The sequence below is a fragment of the Exophiala oligosperma genome, assembly GCF_000835515.1.
Source record: "Exophiala oligosperma strain CBS 72588 unplaced genomic scaffold supercont1.7, whole genome shotgun sequence".
NCBI lineage: Eukaryota > Fungi > Ascomycota > Eurotiomycetes > Chaetothyriales > Herpotrichiellaceae > Exophiala > Exophiala oligosperma.
In genome coordinates this window covers 176816-196534 of record NW_015622824.1, presented here as the reverse complement: position 1 = coordinate 196534, position 19719 = coordinate 176816, and the positions used below count along the sequence as shown (strand labels likewise).

General features: G+C 49.5%; 5 protein-coding genes across 5 annotated transcripts; 1 reads left to right on the top strand and 4 right to left on the bottom strand.

The window, feature by feature from the left end:
- Positions 1–54: 54 nt before the first annotated feature.
- PV06_07384 (uncharacterized protein) lies at positions 55–1291 on the bottom strand. Its single transcript, XM_016408621.1, has 3 exons — positions 1046–1291; positions 345–996; positions 55–290 (listed from the first exon to the last, which is right to left on the bottom strand). The coding sequence occupies exons 2-3, from the start codon at positions 936–938 to the stop codon at positions 90–92; spliced, it is 795 nt and encodes a 264-aa protein (XP_016260375.1). The 5' UTR covers positions 939–996; positions 1046–1291; the 3' UTR covers positions 55–89.
- A 7237-nt stretch (positions 1292–8528) lies between these two features.
- Positions 8529–10620, bottom strand: PV06_07383 (uncharacterized protein; the record flags this gene model as incomplete). The annotated part of the gene is made up of 2 exons (XM_016408620.1): positions 8529–9789; positions 9843–10620. The coding sequence occupies 2 exons, from the start codon at positions 10618–10620 to the stop codon at positions 8609–8611; spliced, it is 1959 nt and encodes a 652-aa protein (XP_016260374.1). The 3' UTR covers positions 8529–8608.
- Positions 10621–11190: 570 nt separating this feature from the next.
- On the bottom strand, positions 11191–12180 carry PV06_07382 (uncharacterized protein; the record flags this gene model as incomplete). The annotated part of the gene is made up of 4 exons (XM_016408619.1): positions 11191–11796; positions 11855–11965; positions 12015–12121; positions 12177–12180. The coding sequence occupies 4 exons, from the start codon at positions 12178–12180 to the stop codon at positions 11191–11193; spliced, it is 828 nt and encodes a 275-aa protein (XP_016260373.1).
- A 203-nt stretch (positions 12181–12383) lies between these two features.
- Positions 12384–15636, top strand: PV06_07381 (uncharacterized protein). The gene has a single exon (XM_016408618.1). It carries the CDS (start codon positions 12488–12490, stop codon positions 15227–15229), a length of 2742 nt encoding a protein of 913 aa, XP_016260372.1. The 5' UTR covers positions 12384–12487; the 3' UTR covers positions 15230–15636.
- A 1537-nt stretch (positions 15637–17173) lies between these two features.
- On the bottom strand, positions 17174–19429 carry PV06_07380 (uncharacterized protein). Its single transcript, XM_016408617.1, has one exon. It carries the CDS (start codon positions 19186–19188, stop codon positions 17284–17286), a length of 1905 nt encoding a protein of 634 aa, XP_016260371.1. The 5' UTR covers positions 19189–19429; the 3' UTR covers positions 17174–17283.
- Positions 19430–19719: the final 290 nt, after the last annotated feature.

Below are 19719 nucleotides of genomic sequence, written 5' to 3'. Positions count from 1 at the left end.
GTGGATACCTTGGTGATCATTCTGTGTTTCCTTGCATTAAGCCATATCAGACCCTGGGACTCCTATGCTGCCAAAGCAACCATCTCTTGTCACTTGGCCTTTGATGCAGCTGTATCTTCATTCTTCTCACGGCCAACAGGCTCCCTTACCATGACATCCAGCCGAAGTTCTTTGCCAGGCGCCCTGGTCAAGAAGATTTGTTTCCTGAGCTCGAACCCAAGCTTACCGTAGATGATGATATTGATGTCGTGAGAACTCTCGAGGTAGCATGGGAGGCCATGACCATCAGCCTGTAGCCCTGTCAGCTCATCTCGTCATGCCGCGTAATGATGCAAGAAACCTACCAGCTTCGAAACATACTCGATCACCTTTCTGGCATAACCTTTGCCACGAGCCTCAGGTCTCGTTCCCACGTAGTTGAGATACCAAGACTGATCATCTCTCTCACCCAGGATCTCCTGCTTAGTATCGTGCAGCAACGGCAGAAACTCATCGAAGAAACGAATCTTGCCTTCCTTGGACAACTTGTAGCTAAGCCGCCACATTCCGCTTCGAATGACCGTCACCCAGTCGTCAATGTTCTTTCCGGGGGGAAGCCACAGAGCGACACAGTCGTAGTTTTCTCCGGCGGTCAAGACTAAGCCGTTGAGACAATGGGCATAAGTGACATATTCCATGACAGCTTTGTGCATCTCGAACCTCTCCTCTTGAGTCAAATGCTCGCGATCGGGGGTGTCGATAGCATAGCGGACGATATTGTCAAAGCGAAATGCTTCAGCAAGACATGCTGCGGCCTCTTTGTACTCGTGTGGAGCGACGATGCGGACTCCGTCGAGGTTCGTCGTGGTGGTTGAGGAGTTCTTGTCGATGCTTTCCAGTTTCTCGTGCACGAGAGCGGCATCGAGAACAGGGATAGTGGCACTGGAAGCAAGAGCCATGTTGAATAGCTGGTCTTTTTATTTTAGCAGCCTCTTGTTTCTCTTGATATGATGTGTCCTTTTGATCGACTTTTAGTGAAACGCACAAACATACTGGTATCACCTACTGTTTGATTTTCTTTCTGACTCAACCTCTATCAATAGGTCTAGTGAGATCTCCAGTGTGAACTGAAGATAGCTGGGCCCTCGAGACGGTGACGACTCGAGACGGGAAACGCAGACAGGTACGAGATGCACGTAGATCAACCGACATCAGCGTATGGTCCAGTCGAGTTAGTTTTCCAAAGGACAGAAAAACCCCAAGGGACAGAAATCGAGAGCCAGATGGACATATGCTGGTTTGCTCGTTTTAACACGATCCGTGGCACAAAGCCGTTCAAGACGGTCACCACTGATGATGAGCGATGCGGGATCGATGATGAGCAATAAGCGTCAGCAGTCACAATCTTCAGATTCGAAATGCGGCCGATGTCAACAGGGGTGAGCTTGTTCGCTGCTGTGTGTCTCTGATTATCTCGGATTTGCAAATCGATGAAGAGGATAAGTGAAGGGGAAACCAGGTTTATCAATTGGTCCACCTAAAAAAGAAGTCCAAGGAGCCACTTGTCAAGACAGAAATGGCCAAGTTTAATGTCGGACGACATATGTCGACACGTACAAGTGTCAGCAAACCATACAATCACAGTAGATCGATCTGTTTCCCACGCTACTGGCTGCCGGATACCGGAAAGAATTCAGATGAGGGAAGCCGGACAAGTCCATTCAATCAAATTGATGCTGCAAGAGAAGGGACACTGCATTCGCCCAGTGGGAGGCGGAAGTTGGCCGAAGAGAGACGTGGGACGACGGTCGGGAGTCATCTGTGGGAGTCATACGCGTCGACATTCTGGATGAGGGTTAGACATGGTTGATGATGGCTGCTCACACAAGTCAAGAGGGAGAGAAGGAAGATGTTAGATTGGTGGATTCTTATAGCTTCGGCTTGCGGGATCATTACGGGGTCCCGACAGTCCCACGGTGGATATCTACAGTGGTTGAACATGCTGCCCCCCGTTCTCCTTCAGCCTTGCGTATCGCCAGGCAATCCCTGGCATTTGAATTGGCGGCGTGAGTGGTGAAATGTGTCTTGCCTGGAACTCCGTATCGGTCTCTATATTCACGACAATAACTGTTCGACCTCAAGAATGGGCAACGCAGCGAAAAGCTTGCACGCCTGGAAGAATGCTCCCTGGTCCGGTGCCTAGCATGGCCAAGTCGTTGCTCATGCGGAATTCATTGGACAACCACATGCCGCGACCATCCTTACCACTATGAGATCCTTGCATGACTTCGAGACTTGAGTAATTCATAGGCTGCTTCATTTGACTTCCCCTTCAAGATGAACGGTTTCGATGTCGCCTTTGGCATGTTGAGCTGCGTGGCCGACGTCCTCAACGCCACTGAAATCAGTCACGCCAAAAAGCTCGTCCATTCGTTCGAGGGAAACCTAGAATCTCAGTTAGCTCCAAAGGTCTTTGGGAGGGGTATAGAGCTTGTCACATACGCCTTTGGTCTCCGGCACGAGGTAATAGGCTCCAACAGCAATCGCGAAACAGAATGAACCATAAATGAAGTATGTGCCGTACCCGTGTGACCCAACAGTGTCGAGCATGACAGGGGTCGACCTAGCAACCACCAAGTTGAAGACCCATTGCGTCGCTGCGGCGTACGAGACAGTCAATCCTCTGAGTCGCTGGGTAGATATCTCGGAACTGTATATCCAACAGCAAGGTCCTAATATCTGTTAGCCAGTGCTACAAATTAGCCCAACAGCCCCTTTTGATGCACTCACCCCAGCCAAACTGGAATGCCGCAGCAAACAGATACACAAATACGAGAGCAGCATATCCCGCGCTGGAAACCGGGGCATCCTCTGCAGGAGGGTCAAAGCGCACATAGAAGCCCAAGTAAAACATGCAGAACCACATGAAGAAGCCGGTCCACACAAATGACCATCTTCGTCCAAGTGTGTCGGCAAGGAAAACGATGAAGATGGCGCACGAAGCCATCTTAACAATACCATACACGCCTGTCGCGAAGAGGCTGTTCTCATTACTGTGAATCCCCAACGACTCGAAAATTACAGGTGCGTAGTAATTGATCGCGTTGGTCCCCTGGTAGAGCGTAAGCAAATCTGATCTCCGCAGCAGCAAGCGAGACTGTTAAAGCCACTTACTGTCATTTGCTGAGCGATCATCAGAACAATGACCATGATGCAGCGTCGTCGATTACCAGCAATCGTCCACGCTTCCTTTGTCAATGCCCAGTAGCTGTTTCCTCCCGCTCGACCTCGCTCGGCATCCAATTGAGTCTTCATTTCCAACAGCTCGGCCTGGACGTATGGGTGGGTTGGAGGAAGTTTGCGGACACTTGACAGAATACTGGACGCCTTGTCCCAGTTATCCTTGGACGCAAGCCATCGAGGGCTTTCTGGACAGAACAAAATCGCCACAAATAGCAAAAGTGCGGGCAATGATTGCATGGACAGTGGAACAATCCATGTAGCGTGGCCCTTGAAGTGCAACAAGGAGCCATAGTTGATGAAGAATGCTACCATTGCTCCCATCGTTTCAAAGAGCTGATAGAAGCCAACCAAAAGACCACGAATACCACGAGGCGCGTTTTCAGCTACATATGTAGGAGCCAGCATGGTAGCACCACCAAGGCCGATGCCTTCAACGAATCTGTTCTTATCAGCTCACAGGGTCCGATGATGGAACTTGTTCAGCAACGCACCTCCCAATATAGAAGCACACTAGACTGCCATAAGAGAGGGCCTGGAGTAGACCTCCAATGAATGCGAACACTGAAATGAAGAGTATGCTCTTCTTCCGCCCAATCCAGTCAGCCAAAGGGTTGGCAACCAGAGCACCCACAATCGCACCAGCTTGCTGTTGAACCACCGTCAGCCTTCTGCAACGCTTGAGCACTAGTTCCGCTTCCATAAGGACTTACCATGACGCTGACAAGGTTAGCCGATAGATTGGAGGCTGCGGATTTGCTGATGTCGCTGAGACCGAATTCTCTAGAAACAAGGTGTCAGATTCGATCGATATCAACATACGTCGACTCGCCGTTACTTTTTGAAGTCAGGAAGCGTCAAAACGCCACCTATAATTCCGATGTCCATGCCGAAGAGTGTTCCACCAAAGCATGCTGCACTTGCAAGTGCAAACACCCTCCAGTTATACACCTCCGGAGGGTCGAGCTTGATGGCATCATTATGAACAACTCTCCTGATGAGACTCATTCTGGCAGATGTGGTGAGAAGCGTCCAAAAGAGAAGAGCAAGTTGCCACAAGCCAAAATTCCAAACAAGGGTTCAACAGAGTTAGATATATACCTGGAGCATCTCCAGGCTTTATCGTGGTAGTCGCATGCTGTCGAGCTGTGGCATTCAGGCGAGTGGCCTCAGGTCAGTCGAGCTTCCTGGCTGAACTCCAGCAGATCAACACGTTTGGGGCCCATACTGGGGACTCCGCGTTATGGCGCGATGGAATGACCCATGTTGAAGATGGAATCGCAAGTCGGTGGGGCGGGGCAGGATTCTGCTCATGTGTCGAATAGCGATCGGCCATACATTGCCGCTCCACCCCTAAAGAGTTAAGATATTCAAAGACTTGACAGGCATTGCTGATCTACTTCGCTTTGTTGTAACGTTCCCTCACGACTCAAGACTGACTTGCAGGAGGCCATGAGAATGTAGCATTCATTAGGCTAAACTTTTCAGGCTAAAAACCTTTGTTTACTACCAATAAGCAGTGGATACCTACATACCTAGGTACTGACAGATGAACATTCAGAACCTCTATTCTACGATGTCACCCGCGGAAAATGAATCAGATGGGGTGCAAGAAATGACCTCGATAATTGAGGTATGTATGTTTCAGGAGTTGGACTATGGTGCCATACATGCACTATCTCAAATCGCAGTGCTGAGTGTGTGTCACCAACAGTGAATACTGTATGTAAGTCCAGGAATATGATCTGTTGTCAATCACAGTTTCGCTTTCACGTCGCACATTCAACACAGAAATTGTACGTCTCTTTCTTGAACTGACAGCGTTTGAATATGGCACATTGTCTCAAAGCTGTCATCCTTCACTCATGTGGCTTCCTATAAGTCCGAGGTGTCTCGCCGCAACAAGCTACAACCATCTTGCCTCCCCATATCCGGTATTTTTATCGAGACACCTTTCCAGCTGAGTTCTTGTTCCCTGCTATGCTTGTCCCTTCCCATTGATCTATCCGTGATCCTGACGATGGGAGTAATAATTGCCCCATGCAAAGTCTCGCCCTGCGCCGAATGAAGATTAAATATCCTTGCTCTATGCTTTATGTATAGCTCCATCAAGAAGAACTCCATCCTCAAACATGGCCGCCGCTACTACTGATTCCTGCCAACAATTATGTCATTCAGATGGCATGCACTGAAGAAAGAGTGTGAATAGTGGCCAGAGCAGGTTAAAGATATGTTGCCTCCAGCTACAGACAGCCACTATTCGAAGAGACAAGAAGCAAGAAGCTCATCATTCGTCTCGCATTGATCTTCCTGTACAACAGTTCTCTGAATATGATCCTGCGGACTTCTCAATTGACCCAGTGCCCTTGATGGTGGTATACTTGTCGAATCCGACAATATCGATGATAATCATCTATTGAAGCAAACTATTGAACAGGAGAGAGACAATGCCGGGGCCATTTCTCAGGCTGAGGAATTTTCTTCTCTAGACGAGGAAAGAGAACAATTTGATGAGCTAGAAGTCATTGAGGACTATATCATCACGAGAGTTATTAAAGGCATGGACGATCATTGGCTCCTTTGACCAAAACATCAATTTTATATAACTGTGTGGGATCAGAGAGAGCAGATCGATCAAGCAGAGAAGAGTTTGAAAGCGCTGTGTAATGAAAGGAAGACAAAAGACACACAGCATCCTTGACCCTTGGACCACAAGGGAAGTCTACGAATAAGTGATTGGACCTCTTGCTGGAAATGCGAAGAACGGGTGTTTTCAAGAATTTGAAATGGAGCCTCGTCACCCTTTCAAAGAGAGCCAGTTTCTTCATGGTACTTCGCCTTCCCAAATTCAGCACCCCCGAAATGTTACTCTACTAAGATGAAGCAGAATATCAAGGACGACCTACACACCTATCCATTACAGACGACAGCCGCAACGAAAGGTAAGGTTCTTGGTCAGGGCGCCTTGGAAAAGGATCCTATTTTTGCTGAGTACGTGCAGAAGTACAAAATCCTCAAGCCAGAAGATTGTTGGGTCTTCCTAAACTGCATCCTCCGAGAAGACTTCAGCAAATGGGCACAGAGCGGTGGAGTGGCTAGGCCTTGAGACACAAATTCAGGACACCAAAACCCTTCGAAGGAGCGCTCGTAACTCAGATGAAGTCGATGGTGAGCTCCAACCTTGCGCTAAAGAATCGCAAACTTCCATCTTCTTAGTCAGTTGTCCAGGTTGTACTCCTGAATGCATTGTTCCGACCTTATATATAATACACCGGGAATCATGTACGCATAAGCATGGAAAACTCGAGACAGCGTGGAAAGCGAAGAAGAAGTAGGCGAAAAAGAAAGAAGAAATCGGCATCAATTTCTCCACCGAAGATGGCTACTTCACATGAATCTCCTCAACAGAAAAATGGCCAAGATTGAGTATCAACAGGAGATTTCTCGCACTGCAATTCGACAAGACCTTGGATACGTTTGAGAGAAGTCTACAATGGAAGTTGCTTGCTGCAACAACTCGACTTCTACGCACACCAGAGCCGTACTCTTCCAAAACAATCAGACAGTGTAAGTTGGGTCGTAGCTCTTGCGACCCAGCAGCGCCAAACCTGGTATCCAAAAGTGTACCTGCGTGTTAAAACATAGTCGCTGGGTATGCTGAGGCATACCTGATGCAGCAAGTTGGAAAGGTTAATAAGAAAGGTGAGTGTTTCTCCTCGAAACTCGGCGTAAATAATCGTAATAGAATGCATTCCTTGTGGCGCCTCCCAAGGTCCCTTTACAGTCTGTAAAAGTGTTGCCGGTGAGCTTAACGGTGGTAAGTTTTCTTCGTCTTTTGCTGTAACGAGTCGTAACATTGTGTATTAGCTTGTGCAAGTTGCCACTGGGGACAACGCGCTGCCAATTGTTCACTCAATGCGAGTAAGTCCTTTCCCTGCTGCCTGTTACGATTGTATGCTGATGGAAAATAGAAAGACATGACGATGCAACTCACCGTGTCAGGAACAAGTAAGTATTTGTCTGTTTTTGGTCGTATCGATTCGCAACTAACATTGATCCAATCAGCAAGACACTGATCTAATATCATTCCAGAATGCAACCAGAAACACAGTTAATCTTACGACAATCCGCCTCTATAAATCCGCACGAAACGCTCCAAAATTTCATACCTTCAGCTGAACAGGAATTCATCAAACAGCGTCAATACTCTCTGCGAACGGGCATGGATATAGATGTTCAACTCTTCAAGCACCGTTCTCTGTGTATGTCGGCACTTGACACTTGCTCATCACTCTAATACTATTGATCTTGGCGGCAGTGTGGAGGTTCACCTCCCAGGTAACGACCATTTCGAAATTCCGGATTGAAGATTGAGCTTTGGATGCCCGGCAGTTAGAACCCCTGCGAGAATTGGTCCGCAGTGTGCTCCCCGTGATCCTGGCAGCATCGGCGAGTTTTGACGGAAACTTCACGTCGCATATGCAAAAACTCTACAAGAATCACTTCCACTTGAATGGAGTGAACAAAACCGTCGATTGGAGTGACGGATCAAGGCGTACATGGGTTCGGTCAATGAGACAAACAAGGCATGAACAGAGTCGTCTATTTGATTTCATCCTGGATATTTAGATATATACATCTTTTGACTCCATCATTCGACCGACCGTACCCGCGAAAAATATATGTATCAAGATATACGAAGACTTGACAAGCGTTGCTGGCGTAGTTCAACTTACTATGAAGTACAACGTTCTTCCACGACTCAAGAATTGTCACTGTCATTCATTGAGGTTGTGGGGATGGCGCATTCAATCTCCAGATTGGGCCGGACTTTTCAGGCTGAAAACCCTTTGGTGTGTGAGAGTTAAAACAAGGTCGTCTAGTCATTACGTTTGTAGAGTAAGCTTAGATGTTGCTGACCTGCCGTTCTGCTTTGATGAGTCCATATGCCGAAGGCATGTTGTCGTGTTAAGTAGGGACCACCTTCCTTCCTATTTGGGCTCGTGGATTCTTGCCAAGGCCGGCAGAAAGAGGGCATAACGCTGTACGGAGGACTTCATCGGCAACCTGACAAGCTGGATAGGCACGAAATGGGGGGTTACGGCAAATGACTTTCTGCGGCCGGCTAAATCCCAGACGAAATGGAGAGTGAGATTACACGCACATGATAACCGACGTTGAGAGACACCTGTAGGACCTTCGGTGAAATCATATACCGAGTGTCCTTGATTGTCCTTGATTGTCCGACGGCCAACGGTGAGATTGCTCACAGCATCACTCGCCATCTTGTCATATGACACTTTCACCAAGGTTTCGATGAGCCTGTTGCGGTTCTATGTGATTCAAGTGACCGTGGTAAATTGCCGTGTGTAACGACAAGTTCTTTGTACTAACTCATTCGCTGCCTGACCCACACAGGGATGCGAGGTCGCCTGTCCCACTGTGCCTGCCACTTCTGCTGATATCCCTGTACGGTGTTAGGCATGGCAAAGACCGCTGTGGCTAGCCATACGTCTGCGTTGGCCTCGAGGTCCATGGCCAGACTAGGCAACACAGACCTGCTCTCGGTCAAATTGCTGTTCGCATCTTCGTCCAGCACGCGACCTAGACGACCACCCTGATTATGATGCATTTCGACGATTCCCACCACACCACCTCTGGACATGGCCAAAGCTTCCCCTACAGCTTCTCTCTTGCCCTCGGTGTTGTTGTTGCTGTTGTTGTCCTGGTCACTCACCAAATGGGATAAATCTCGCTCATCTTTCTGCGCCACTCCATGTAAGCTAAAAGCACCTTCACTCGTCTTGACCGCCCGGTTGCCCATCGAAACATGATGAACGCGGAGGTGCCAATTAGGTGCTTCTTCGGTGGGAGGAAGCAAGTAGGTCTCTATCGATACATCTCGCCACGGTTCCCAGGAAGAGATCAACACCGGATAATTGTCCTCCATAATCTCTAGCCTTGCGTTTATAGGCTTTTTCCGGACCCTCCATGTCTCCCCGGCGTCATCAGATAGTGCTATCGTATTGTCTCCTCCGATGGCCTCGACAAAATAACCACCGGTTGGCACCGAATATCCAAAGGCAGAAGAATACGCAAACTTTCCATATTTTGACTCCGAGGCCCTCATGGGATAGTGACACATTTGCCCCGAGGAGAGGAGGAAAGTGTGCCCTCCACGTCTGATCATGATATGACGAGGGTGTTTCAACGGCACAATTTCTGGTATCGAAGGAGAAGGGAACGGCTCCTCCTTGCTGGTCCAGAACGGATGCGACTCTGGGACTGCCAGGCAAGCAAAGCTCAACATGAACCAATAAGTGGACCCGTGAGAGTTGTAATTCTCGGACATGAACTGGTTGGGGTAGGTGTAGCCAATGTTGAAAGTCCCTGTTGTCGCTAGGATGTCTCGCTGTAGAGACCAATATCTAAGGTTGCGAAGTAAAAGTCCTTTGACAACTCCCCAGGTCAGAGGAGGTTCAAGCTCGAGGCCGGCGAATGCCACAGCTGCCCAGAAGCCGGCCATGGCAAAGCGATACGTCAAGGACCGACCAAAAGTGATGGCTCGACCTGCATTCATTGGTTTAGTCCTGATCGATGCATAGAGATGAGAGTCCATATACCTTGTTCGTCAAAGTAGTGTACAAAATCCCTCGCATACCGTCTTGCCCGTGCCTTGTACTCTTCGGCGCGCTTCCTGTCTTCGTCGCCGTTGATCTTCGCATACAGCAGTTGGAGGTATTGTATAGCGTAAGATCCAGAATAGTAGTCCATCTGGAGTGTATCTTCGGGTCCATCGTTCGACCAACCGTCTCCACGGTAGAATGTGTCGAGATGATCAAGATCTGCTTCCAGGCGTTGGGCATCATATGTTGCACCGTTCTTCATCAATGCAAGATTGGCAAAAACCCGGAACCACAACCAATTGGTGTTTGGCATTTCTTTCCTGTTGATGTCGAGCCACCGCTGGACGTTCAATCGTTCTTTGTCCGCTAATGGGTCCCAAAATTGCTTGGGGGCAACGCACAATGCAAACCCCAGTGGGCACATTTCGACCATGCGTTGGTCCATGTCCTTTGACCAGCCCCAGAACTCCGGGTGATCAGGGTTCGTCCCATTCCTCAACCCTTCCAGCCAAAGTCCCGTTCCCTCCTGAAAGTCGTCACCTCCGGCGAGCAAAGCGGCCAACCCCCACATGGGTCTCGTGAAGCCTTCGAGCTGGGCGCCTGCCTCATCGTAGCGGGTTGCCGTCGCCCCAAGCCGAAGTCTGGTTCGTGCAGGAGAAAAGAAAGGCAAGAGTGGCCTCAACAAAGAAGTACACGCCTCGAGGACGTCAGATCGCTCGGCCAGGCGACTGTTGAGTGAAGTGAAGTAAAGAGTCTGTGAGTGGTTTGAAGACATCTTTAGCCGAAAAAAGGCTTGAACACCTAGAAACATACACCTGAAGCCGCGAAAGAAGATCTAAAATAGATTCATTCTGTCCGCATAGACTTACATAGACTTTACTGTTGAGGACACAGTACCTCTACTCGAATGGGTAATCATCATTTCGCCCATCCAGAACCTTTTGATGTACCGGCCTGTGTTCCACTGATGGACATCTAATGCCCCGTATGTATTTTAGGCTCAATGGGCACCTATACGGGGACTCCATAGGAGAGGGCATTCAAATTGTGGGGACGGAGTTCTCATATTGCGTGGGGAATGCCAGCATTGTCCCACGTCGGCCTTGTCCATCTGCAAGCTGTACTCACAATAGTAGATTAAAGATTGTGGCTGTGATCAAACTGATACATTGCATTCATTAATTCCTGAAACTTGGAAGTCGTTGCAGTCCTAATGTTCCACACCCTCGTATCATCATACCTTATTGTACAGTCGTCGTCAATCACAGTCCAGAACCTTTGGGTCTCGAGTCGAGAACCTCTGTTACACAAGCAATGAGGATCTGAAGACTCGACAAATAATGCATTATACTTCTAGAACTGCCCAGGTATTGTCATCCACGGTCGTGAAGATCATCCCAATCGCTAGCAGCTCCTCTGCGCCCTTGTAGACTTCAGAGACAGGCATACCCATCTGTGAAGCAATCATCTGCACATGAAGGCCCTCGTTGCTCTGTGCGGTGTTCTTAAGTGTCTGGAAGACTTTCCGTCCCAAGGGTGAGATGCTTGAGAGTGCACCATCCGCCGCGCTTGCGAATTGCTGTCCTCCACCATTCGTGGTTTGCTGGCCATGTGTTTGGTTTGCCTGAGGTGGCCCTCTTGTGAAAAAGAGATGCACCGCAGTAGCTTCCAGCAGGTGATAATTGATCTCGTTGAAGTCGGTGATGGGTCGAATGACGTGCGCACCGATATGCCGTTTGTTGTTGAATGATTTTAGTTTGCCCCAAACTCGACAATATCCATTCTCAACTAGCTTCGGTTTGCCAGATTCGACACCGTCCATTCTGTCCTCCTTACTGGACTCGGCATCGATCCATTGCTTAACTTCGATTATGCCAGTGCCATCGTCGACTCTGTATGTGATATTTGTTGGCTGTGTGCTGATGCCTGTGACTTGGCCGACGAATGTGACCTACGTTCCAAGTCAGCATCTATTCGCCATCAGGAAGACAAGGGGGCAAACGTCTTACCAGGCCGAAGGGCTCACCGTCTGCTCGAAAGTCTGCATCTGGATGAGGTTGCTGTGAGTCGAGAATTTGTTTGATCGTCATGGGTCGGACAGTATCTTTTCCATAGCCTCCCTATCGGCATGAGTCAATTCATGTCCACTATGATTGAAATTGTACATACTCTTCCAGCAGCAGGACTACTCTGTGGTTCTCCTGCGACAAAACCGCCACCGTCGGCTCCGCCATTCGCACCGTAGGAGGTCGTGTACTGATTGTTGTAGCCGTAATCTGTGCACGAGGGGTCAGCGAGCAGGATCTACAATGGTTTTCTGGTGAGTCTTACCCATTTGTCCTATTGTTGTGAGTGTTTTTCTTGATTGAAAATGTCAGTGGTGTTGACTTGAAAGTGGCTGCATAAAGCCTCAAAATGAGACGCGTTTCCGACGCGCTTCTCGAATTCCCCTCGCTTATGTAAGACAATTATTCTGCCCAAGGCGGTGACCCAGAAATTTTTGGGATTCTATGTTTGGCGCAGGCAATTTTCAGGTTCCGTCAACAGACGCAAGAACGCAGGACGATCAGGTGAATATGAGCCCTGTAAGCTGCTAGTCTGGATTTAATTCTTTGACATATTCAAAGGCACAGGTTGCCACGATGAAGGGCCGATCGGGCTCACCTGCTCGCTCCGAGAATGAATTCGACATTGGCTCTGCACTGGTCGGCGATGATGTCGAGTCCACTGCCAGTCAGTCTGATCAGGACAATGGAAGAGTTCAGGATGCCGACCTAGATGTCATGGGAGAAGATTCAGGCTCTGGTGACGAGGCAATCATCGCCGCTCAGCTGGCTGCATCGAACCGCAAAGGCACGAATTTGAAAGGACGAACCGTGAAGAAGGGCGGTGGATTCCAGGCAATGGGTCTCAATGCGAACCTCCTCAAGGCCATTACCAGAAAAGGCTTCTCTGTGCCGACACCGATTCAGCGCAAGACTATTCCTTTATTGCTCAATGACAAAGATGTGGTGGGAATGGCACGAACAGGTTCGGGAAAGACAGCTGCATTTGTAATACCTCTGATTGAAAGGCTCAAGGTTCATAGCACCAAGGTTGGTGCAAGGGCTTTGATATTGTCTCCATCAAGAGAATTGGCCTTGCAGACATTACAAGTCGTCAAGGACCTTGGAAGAGGAACGGACTTGCGATCAATATTGCTGGTTGGAGGAGACAGTCTCGAAGAACAGTTCTCTGCCATGTCAAATAATCCAGACATAATTATCGCCACTCCAGGTCGCTTCCTGCATTTGAAAGTCGAGATGGGTTTGGATCTGTCGAGCATGAGATATGTCGTCTTTGATGAGGCAGATCGGTTGTTTGAGATGGGATTTGCAGCACAACTGACAGAAATTCTGCACGCATTACCGGCTTCTCGACAAACCTTGTTGTTCTCTGCCACTCTGCCAAAATCGCTGGTCGAATTTGCTCGAGCGGGCCTGCAAGATCCTGTGCTTGTAAGACTCGATGCAGACAGCAAGATTTCTCCCGACCTACAAAGTGCCTTTTTCACATTGAAGTCGTCCGAGAAGGAAGGAGCGCTGCTGTATTTACTTCAAGAGGTCGCTAAAGTACCAACCAAATCTCAACTGGTCAGCTCGACTACTGGAGACACTGATAAATCAGATAAATCAAGCAAGAAAAGAAAACGGCAAGATGCAGATGGAGCTGTTTTGCCCAATTCCAACCCTTTCTCAACTATCGTATTCGCAGCCACCAAACACCATGTCGAATACCTAGCACACCTTCTCCGTTCTGCCGGATATGCAGTATCATACGTGTATGGTTCACTCGACCAGACAGCACGAAAAACGCAAGTTCATGCATTCCGAACAGGGCAAACAAATATTCTCGTTGTTACCGATGTGGCTGCTCGAGGTATTGATATTCCTGTTTTGGCCAACGTTATCAACTACGACTTCCCATCCCAACCAAAGATCTACGTCCATCGGGTCGGACGAACAGCGAGAGCCGGCCAAAAAGGCTGGAGTTACAGTCTTGTTCGGGATGCTGATGCTCCTTATCTACTCGATCTCCAACTTTTTCTCGGTCGCAAGCTTTCGGTTGGCAGGGCCATCAAAGAGAATATCAACTTCGCGTCAGACGTGGTTGTGGGGGGTGTACGTCGGGATGACTTAACAACCTCGTGCGAATGGGTTAACAGATCGCTTGATGATGATTCAGACTTGTCCGCTCTACGGTCTGTTGCCATGAAGGGCGAAAAATTATACCAGCGTACTCGAAACTCGGCTTCGTCCGAGAGCGCGAAGAGGGCAAAAGAGTTGGTCTCCTCTGAGTCTTGGTCAGAGCTACATCCTCTGTTCAACGACCAGTCAGACGATCTTGAGGCCCAGAGAGAGAAAATGCTGGCTCGAGTTGGCGGCTTTCGTCCTCAGGAATCTATCTTTGAGATTGGTGCTCGTCGTGGTGGCCGCAAGAACAATGACGATGCCATCGATGCAATCCGCAAGATTCGATCTGGTCTTGAGACTCGCAAGCAGAAGTCTCTGGATGCGGTCAAATCACCAGCCGGTGTTCCCGACGATGAGAACGTGCCTAGTACAAATGCTGAAGCAGAAGAGTGGGAAGATGATGGACTTGAGAATGGCTTTGACGATGCTATGTCAGAAGCCTCGTCCAATGAGCTAGAAGTTACCTTCTCCCAACCCCAAACCAAGAAACAGAACCAGCGAATTGATCACAAAGCCGACTCTTTCCGTGATCCCGAGAATTTCATGTCATACCTTCCAACATCGACCAACCTCTCCGATGACCGCGCTTACGGTGTACACTCCGGGAGCAATACCAACTTTGCCGAAGCCGCACGATCCGCAACCATGGATCTCGCAATGGATGAATCCAGTAAGACTTTCGGTGAAGCACGCAGCATTATGCGTTGGGATAAGCGACACAAGAAGTACGTTCGGCGGGATAATGACGACGATGGTAGCAAGGGCAAACGACTTGTCCGTGGCGAATCAGGAGCGAAGATTGCTGCAAGCTTCCGCTCCGGTCGGTTCGAAAAGTGGAAGAAGGAAAATCGACTTCAGCGCGTGGCCAGAGTCGGTGAGGCCGAGGGTAATATTTCCACTCCGGGGGGTAGTGGCATCGGAGGAAAGCGGTTCAAACACAAAACAAACAAAATGCCCAAAGCTCCTGACAAATATCGTGAGGACTATGAGAAGCAGAAGAAGAAGGCTGCTGGAGCAAAGGAGCGCGCCGAGGGTATGGGCGTCAACAAAGGGGCGAAGGAACTCAGAAGTGTTGACCATATGGTCAAGGAGCGGCGGGCCAAGGAGAAGAGAAGGGAAAAGAATGCCAGGCCGAGCAGGAAGAGGTCATGAACGGGTTGATGGCACTTACTCGTACGGGTACTCATCCAATGCTATACGAGTACTTTTGGTGATGTCCCTCCTCTTGTTGATCTTTCCGTTGTTCAAACCGACCTTGTACCAATTTTGTTTCTGCTCATGTTCTTGCCACAGTATGATACAGCCCGTACGCATCTTCCGTCCGAGCGAGCATCTCGCGATGTGTACTCCAGTCGAAAGTTGGTATTGTTCTGCATCCACCCACAGCCACACTCTACACAGCGTACGAGTGGTATTTGTAGCATCATCACCATGGCCAACAATATCGATTTCATCAATCACATTCTCAACCTCATCCATCAGTACGACGGTGTCTGTCTTCTTGCTCAAATCAATCTCAAACCTTGATGTGGCTCGCCTCTCCTCGCTCTCGAGTCCCACCGTTGTTTTTCTTGGTCGTCATCGCCCTCGCCGTCGCGCGCATCGTCTCCGCCGCCGCGTCGCGTTCCCAGTCTTCACCACCAACTTCACTTCACCCGCACCACCAAGTGCTGCCTGCCCCCCTCAGGGGCTCCACCAATTCTCATTCACAGCGCCGAAATAATCCTTGCGGTGATATATTGAACAGGTGAAATTCTGTCTCAAATCCCCAGTACAGCCATCCTTGGCCCAACCTGCGATGCACCAAAAAGTCTCAATCCACCTCAGCCACGGTCACACCGAAGCTCTCCCAGGGGTGTCACTTGCATCCGAGTTTGGCTCGACGTTGTCCCTGTGCACAAGCCAGTGAACCGGCCTCTTCAGTGAGGCGGGAACTGCGGCGACCCTCACCTGGCAAGGAGTTGCTCGACGTTATCACTGCGATTCTTGGCAGGGAACCCCAACAGGTAGCGCGGCTTGAACTCGTGGCAATACCCTCTCGCAAACCTTTGGCAGGCCGGTTCCATACTGAAGCTCTGCCGGCCTCGGACGGTGTACCCTGCAGATAGGAAGTTGCTTTGAGTGCAGAGCCTGTGGGCGCCTTGCGGGTTGGGTTGGGGTTTGGCTAGGAACATCTGTGGTAGGTTCGACTCCTACCACGTTCCTGGGGATTTTATTCTTTTTTTTCCCTTATTTTTCTGCTGCAGTGTCAGAATGGAGCTTGCGTTGGCGAGTGAATCGCCGCCCTGATGTTGCGTAGGTGCGGGTGATTGGAAGCCAATGGTGGTTGGTGGTAGCGACGACGGTGAAAGGAGAACAATCGGGAACTCAGCCTTGTCAGATTACGAGGCTGCCATTTATGAGTATGCGAACAACAAAACGGCCACCACTGCAATACAGTACACAATTTCATGGCAACCACAATATCTCACAGCCTTTATAGCAAGTACACAACAGATATCTATGATGAGGAAAGGAAGTACCGGTTAGGACTCTCTAGTATTGCTCGGGCAAAGGGAACAAGCGAAGCAAAAAGAGCGCACCGGAAACAAAAGATCAATCTAGATCGACTTATCATTTTATCATGTCATAAGCATCGCTGCATACACTAAGTAATAACTCCTACTGGTGTCTTCCTTCTTCTCAACCCTTGCTATGTGTGGCGTGCCGTGCTACTACCAGATTGACAGGTATACAAGTGGAAAAAGGAGACATGAGAAGATTGTAGTCCAATTCCGACCAAAATCCTACCATTCACCCCTTTTGACATGACAGTCTCTGGCTTATTCTTCAAACAATTACGGGCTGAGATCATTTCCTTGGCATACATAAAAGTGTCCGTCTCCCTTCAGCATATCAAATTGATAACATCATAGTAAAAATGGGTATCTCTGAAATGACAGAAAGAAGGCAAAAAAAGAAAAGAAAAGAGAAACGAAGAGTACAACAATTTGACCCCAACAAGCCCAGCTCTTGGATCTGAATGTTCGACAAACCAACTTGCTCAATCAACCAGCTTGGTATCTTTTCATCAACTCAGTTAGTTGGTACCTTTTATCCTCCTCTTTGCTTGACCCTTCCCCAAACAAATACTGCCTCCCAAAATCAACCCGGCTGTTTCTGGTTGTCATGCATTCTGCCATAGTCTCTGATCTTTGGTTCCTTTCCTAGTCATAATAAAAATATCTCCCCGTCTCCTCATCATAGTAGAGAGGCTTGGATTGTCTTCGTTCACGTCTCTCTCTGTCATCATGATACTCGCGTTCCTGCAGTCTGAGCCTCCTCATATCCGCTTCGGCAATTTCCAACTCGTGCTGTCGAGAATCCAATTCTTGCTCTCGCTGCTTGTAGTACTCCTCTCGAACCCTCTCGCGTTGATAATCTTCCACCCTGGATGATCGCCTGTCCAAGTCGTCACGATAGAAAATATCTCGTTCTTCTTCTGGGTACCCAGCGACGGGAGGTACGGCGTACCGAATCACGGGAGCTTGTTCGGTTGTCATGCGGCGCACCATCGGGGCGACATCCTGGTGGTACATGACCTGCCTCTCCTCTGGAATTGGCACGGTCATCTGTCTGACAAGTCGGGGTTGTGGTGGTGGACGTTCATAGCGAACCTCTGCCGGTGGTGGTGGACGATGATTGTCATAGGCCAAGTACGACGAGTCTCTGCGTGAGCGGGAAGGAATAACCACTCGTTCGTCTTCGCGGTAAGTTTTGTCCACGTACGAAGCGCTCCTGGTGGGACCACGGTGGTGCATCTTGTACACTTGCTCAGGACGAGGTTCGTGGCGAACAAGGCTACCACGTCGAGGGAGTCCGCCAGAAGTGAGAGACGTCGCTGAGCTCTCGGCATACTCGACAACGCTATAGTGGCTCGAGTCGCTGCCGTGTGAAGAGGCGCTGTCTTCGTGGAAATATTGTCTGGTATGCTGGTTGGGAATGTAGATCGAGCTCGGTCGAGATCGAGATTTGTCGCGAGAATGATGACGACTCTCTGTCGTCGGACGTCGGCGAGAGTGAGACCTTCGAGGTTCTCCGCCCACGACTTCGGGGTGTTCAGTAGGGTAAGGCGATTTGCCCCGTCGGCCTCGTCTGTCAAGTGGGTTGACCTCACCAAAGAAGCCGTCGACAGGAGGTGCGTCTGCGACATCATGGAATTCCTCAACATCGCCGACCATCACAACACCATCTTCAGCATGGCGTTGCCTCGACTTGCTGCGTTTGCGACTCTTGCCACGCTTCTTCTCCTCCTTCCTGACCTCGGGTTTGACACCAAGTGGCCTCTCCTGTGGAATCCGAGGCGGAAGGCCCGCGCTTGTGAAGTTAATCGGGCCAAATTCGTCTCTGGGACGTCCATCTGGGTCAAATAACAACATGTTGGCAATGGGGTCCTTTAATGGTTCCAATACGGAGTCCTTTCGGGAGTGGGAATGGCCGTCTTCGTCGTGTTTCTTTTCTTTCTCATTGTCGCCTGATTTCTTAGACTCCTTCAGAATAATCTCCTCGCCGACATCTTTACTCTTACCCTTGGCTTTGACTTTTGTCCGTGTCAGGATGACGTCCATTTCTGGAACTTCAACCTTGCCGCTGCGCTTTCGAATCCTCTTCGCAGTGATATATGCAACTTCAAATCGATGACCTCCCATTTCGTTCTTGTTCACGCCATGTACAAGTTCTCCGATCATCTCTCGTCGTGTATCAGACATTCGTTTCATCTGGTCCAGGATTGGAGCGTCTCCTCCTTTTCCCTTGCGAACAGTCTTCTCGATGTCTTCAATGGGAGCAATGATTCTGGACTTTGCAGCCGCTTCCCAATTGTCTCCATTTCTCCTCAAACGGTAGTAGACATAATCGGGGAGAACCTCGCTGGACTTCGTACGTTCCTTGAGTGGCCGAACATCTGGCACGTCGTCATCTAGTGGCATGGCGGGCATGCGCTGCTGGACCGTCGGCTTCCGTTCTTCGTAACGGACAGGCTCTTCGTGAAGGATGTCAAAAGCGTCGTCTAATATGTGTAGGTCAGGGTTCACAGGGGCAAAGTGGTGATCTGGAGGAGGTGATGGTTCCATTGCCTCTTCCCGCGGAGTCAAATAAGTTGATCACCAGGCACAGTCTAGACTTCGTGTGCAGTGGTGCAGACGTCTGTCTGACAAAAGTTCCAAGCAGAGGGTGTGAGGCTGGTGAGGCTTAGTGGGGCAGTACAAGTGCGATAGATGGGTTAGTTGATGGATGGACCGAAAGCAAACAAGTAGTTGTCGGGTTGATGCTCTAATCCTGAGGCAGAATAGCGACGTGGAGGTGGGAGAGTTTGCCAGAACAGAGGGAACGCTCTCTTGACCCACGTCCCCAGGAGCGATCATCAAGTCATTGGTGTTTTGAGTCAGACTTTGGACATCGCTTCGGTACGATCAACTGGCGAAGGAAATCCACGATGGTTGCCTTCCTGCAAACGCACCAATCCGACCAGGGTATTTGACGACCAGGGCTGTGTTGGATTCGCAGACTTCGGGTGCTGGCCAGGGCTAAGTGTTGGCTTCTCAGTCAGAGAAGTGAAAGGATGGCGTGTATCTGCGGGGCATCAAGACGAATGAATGAAGGCA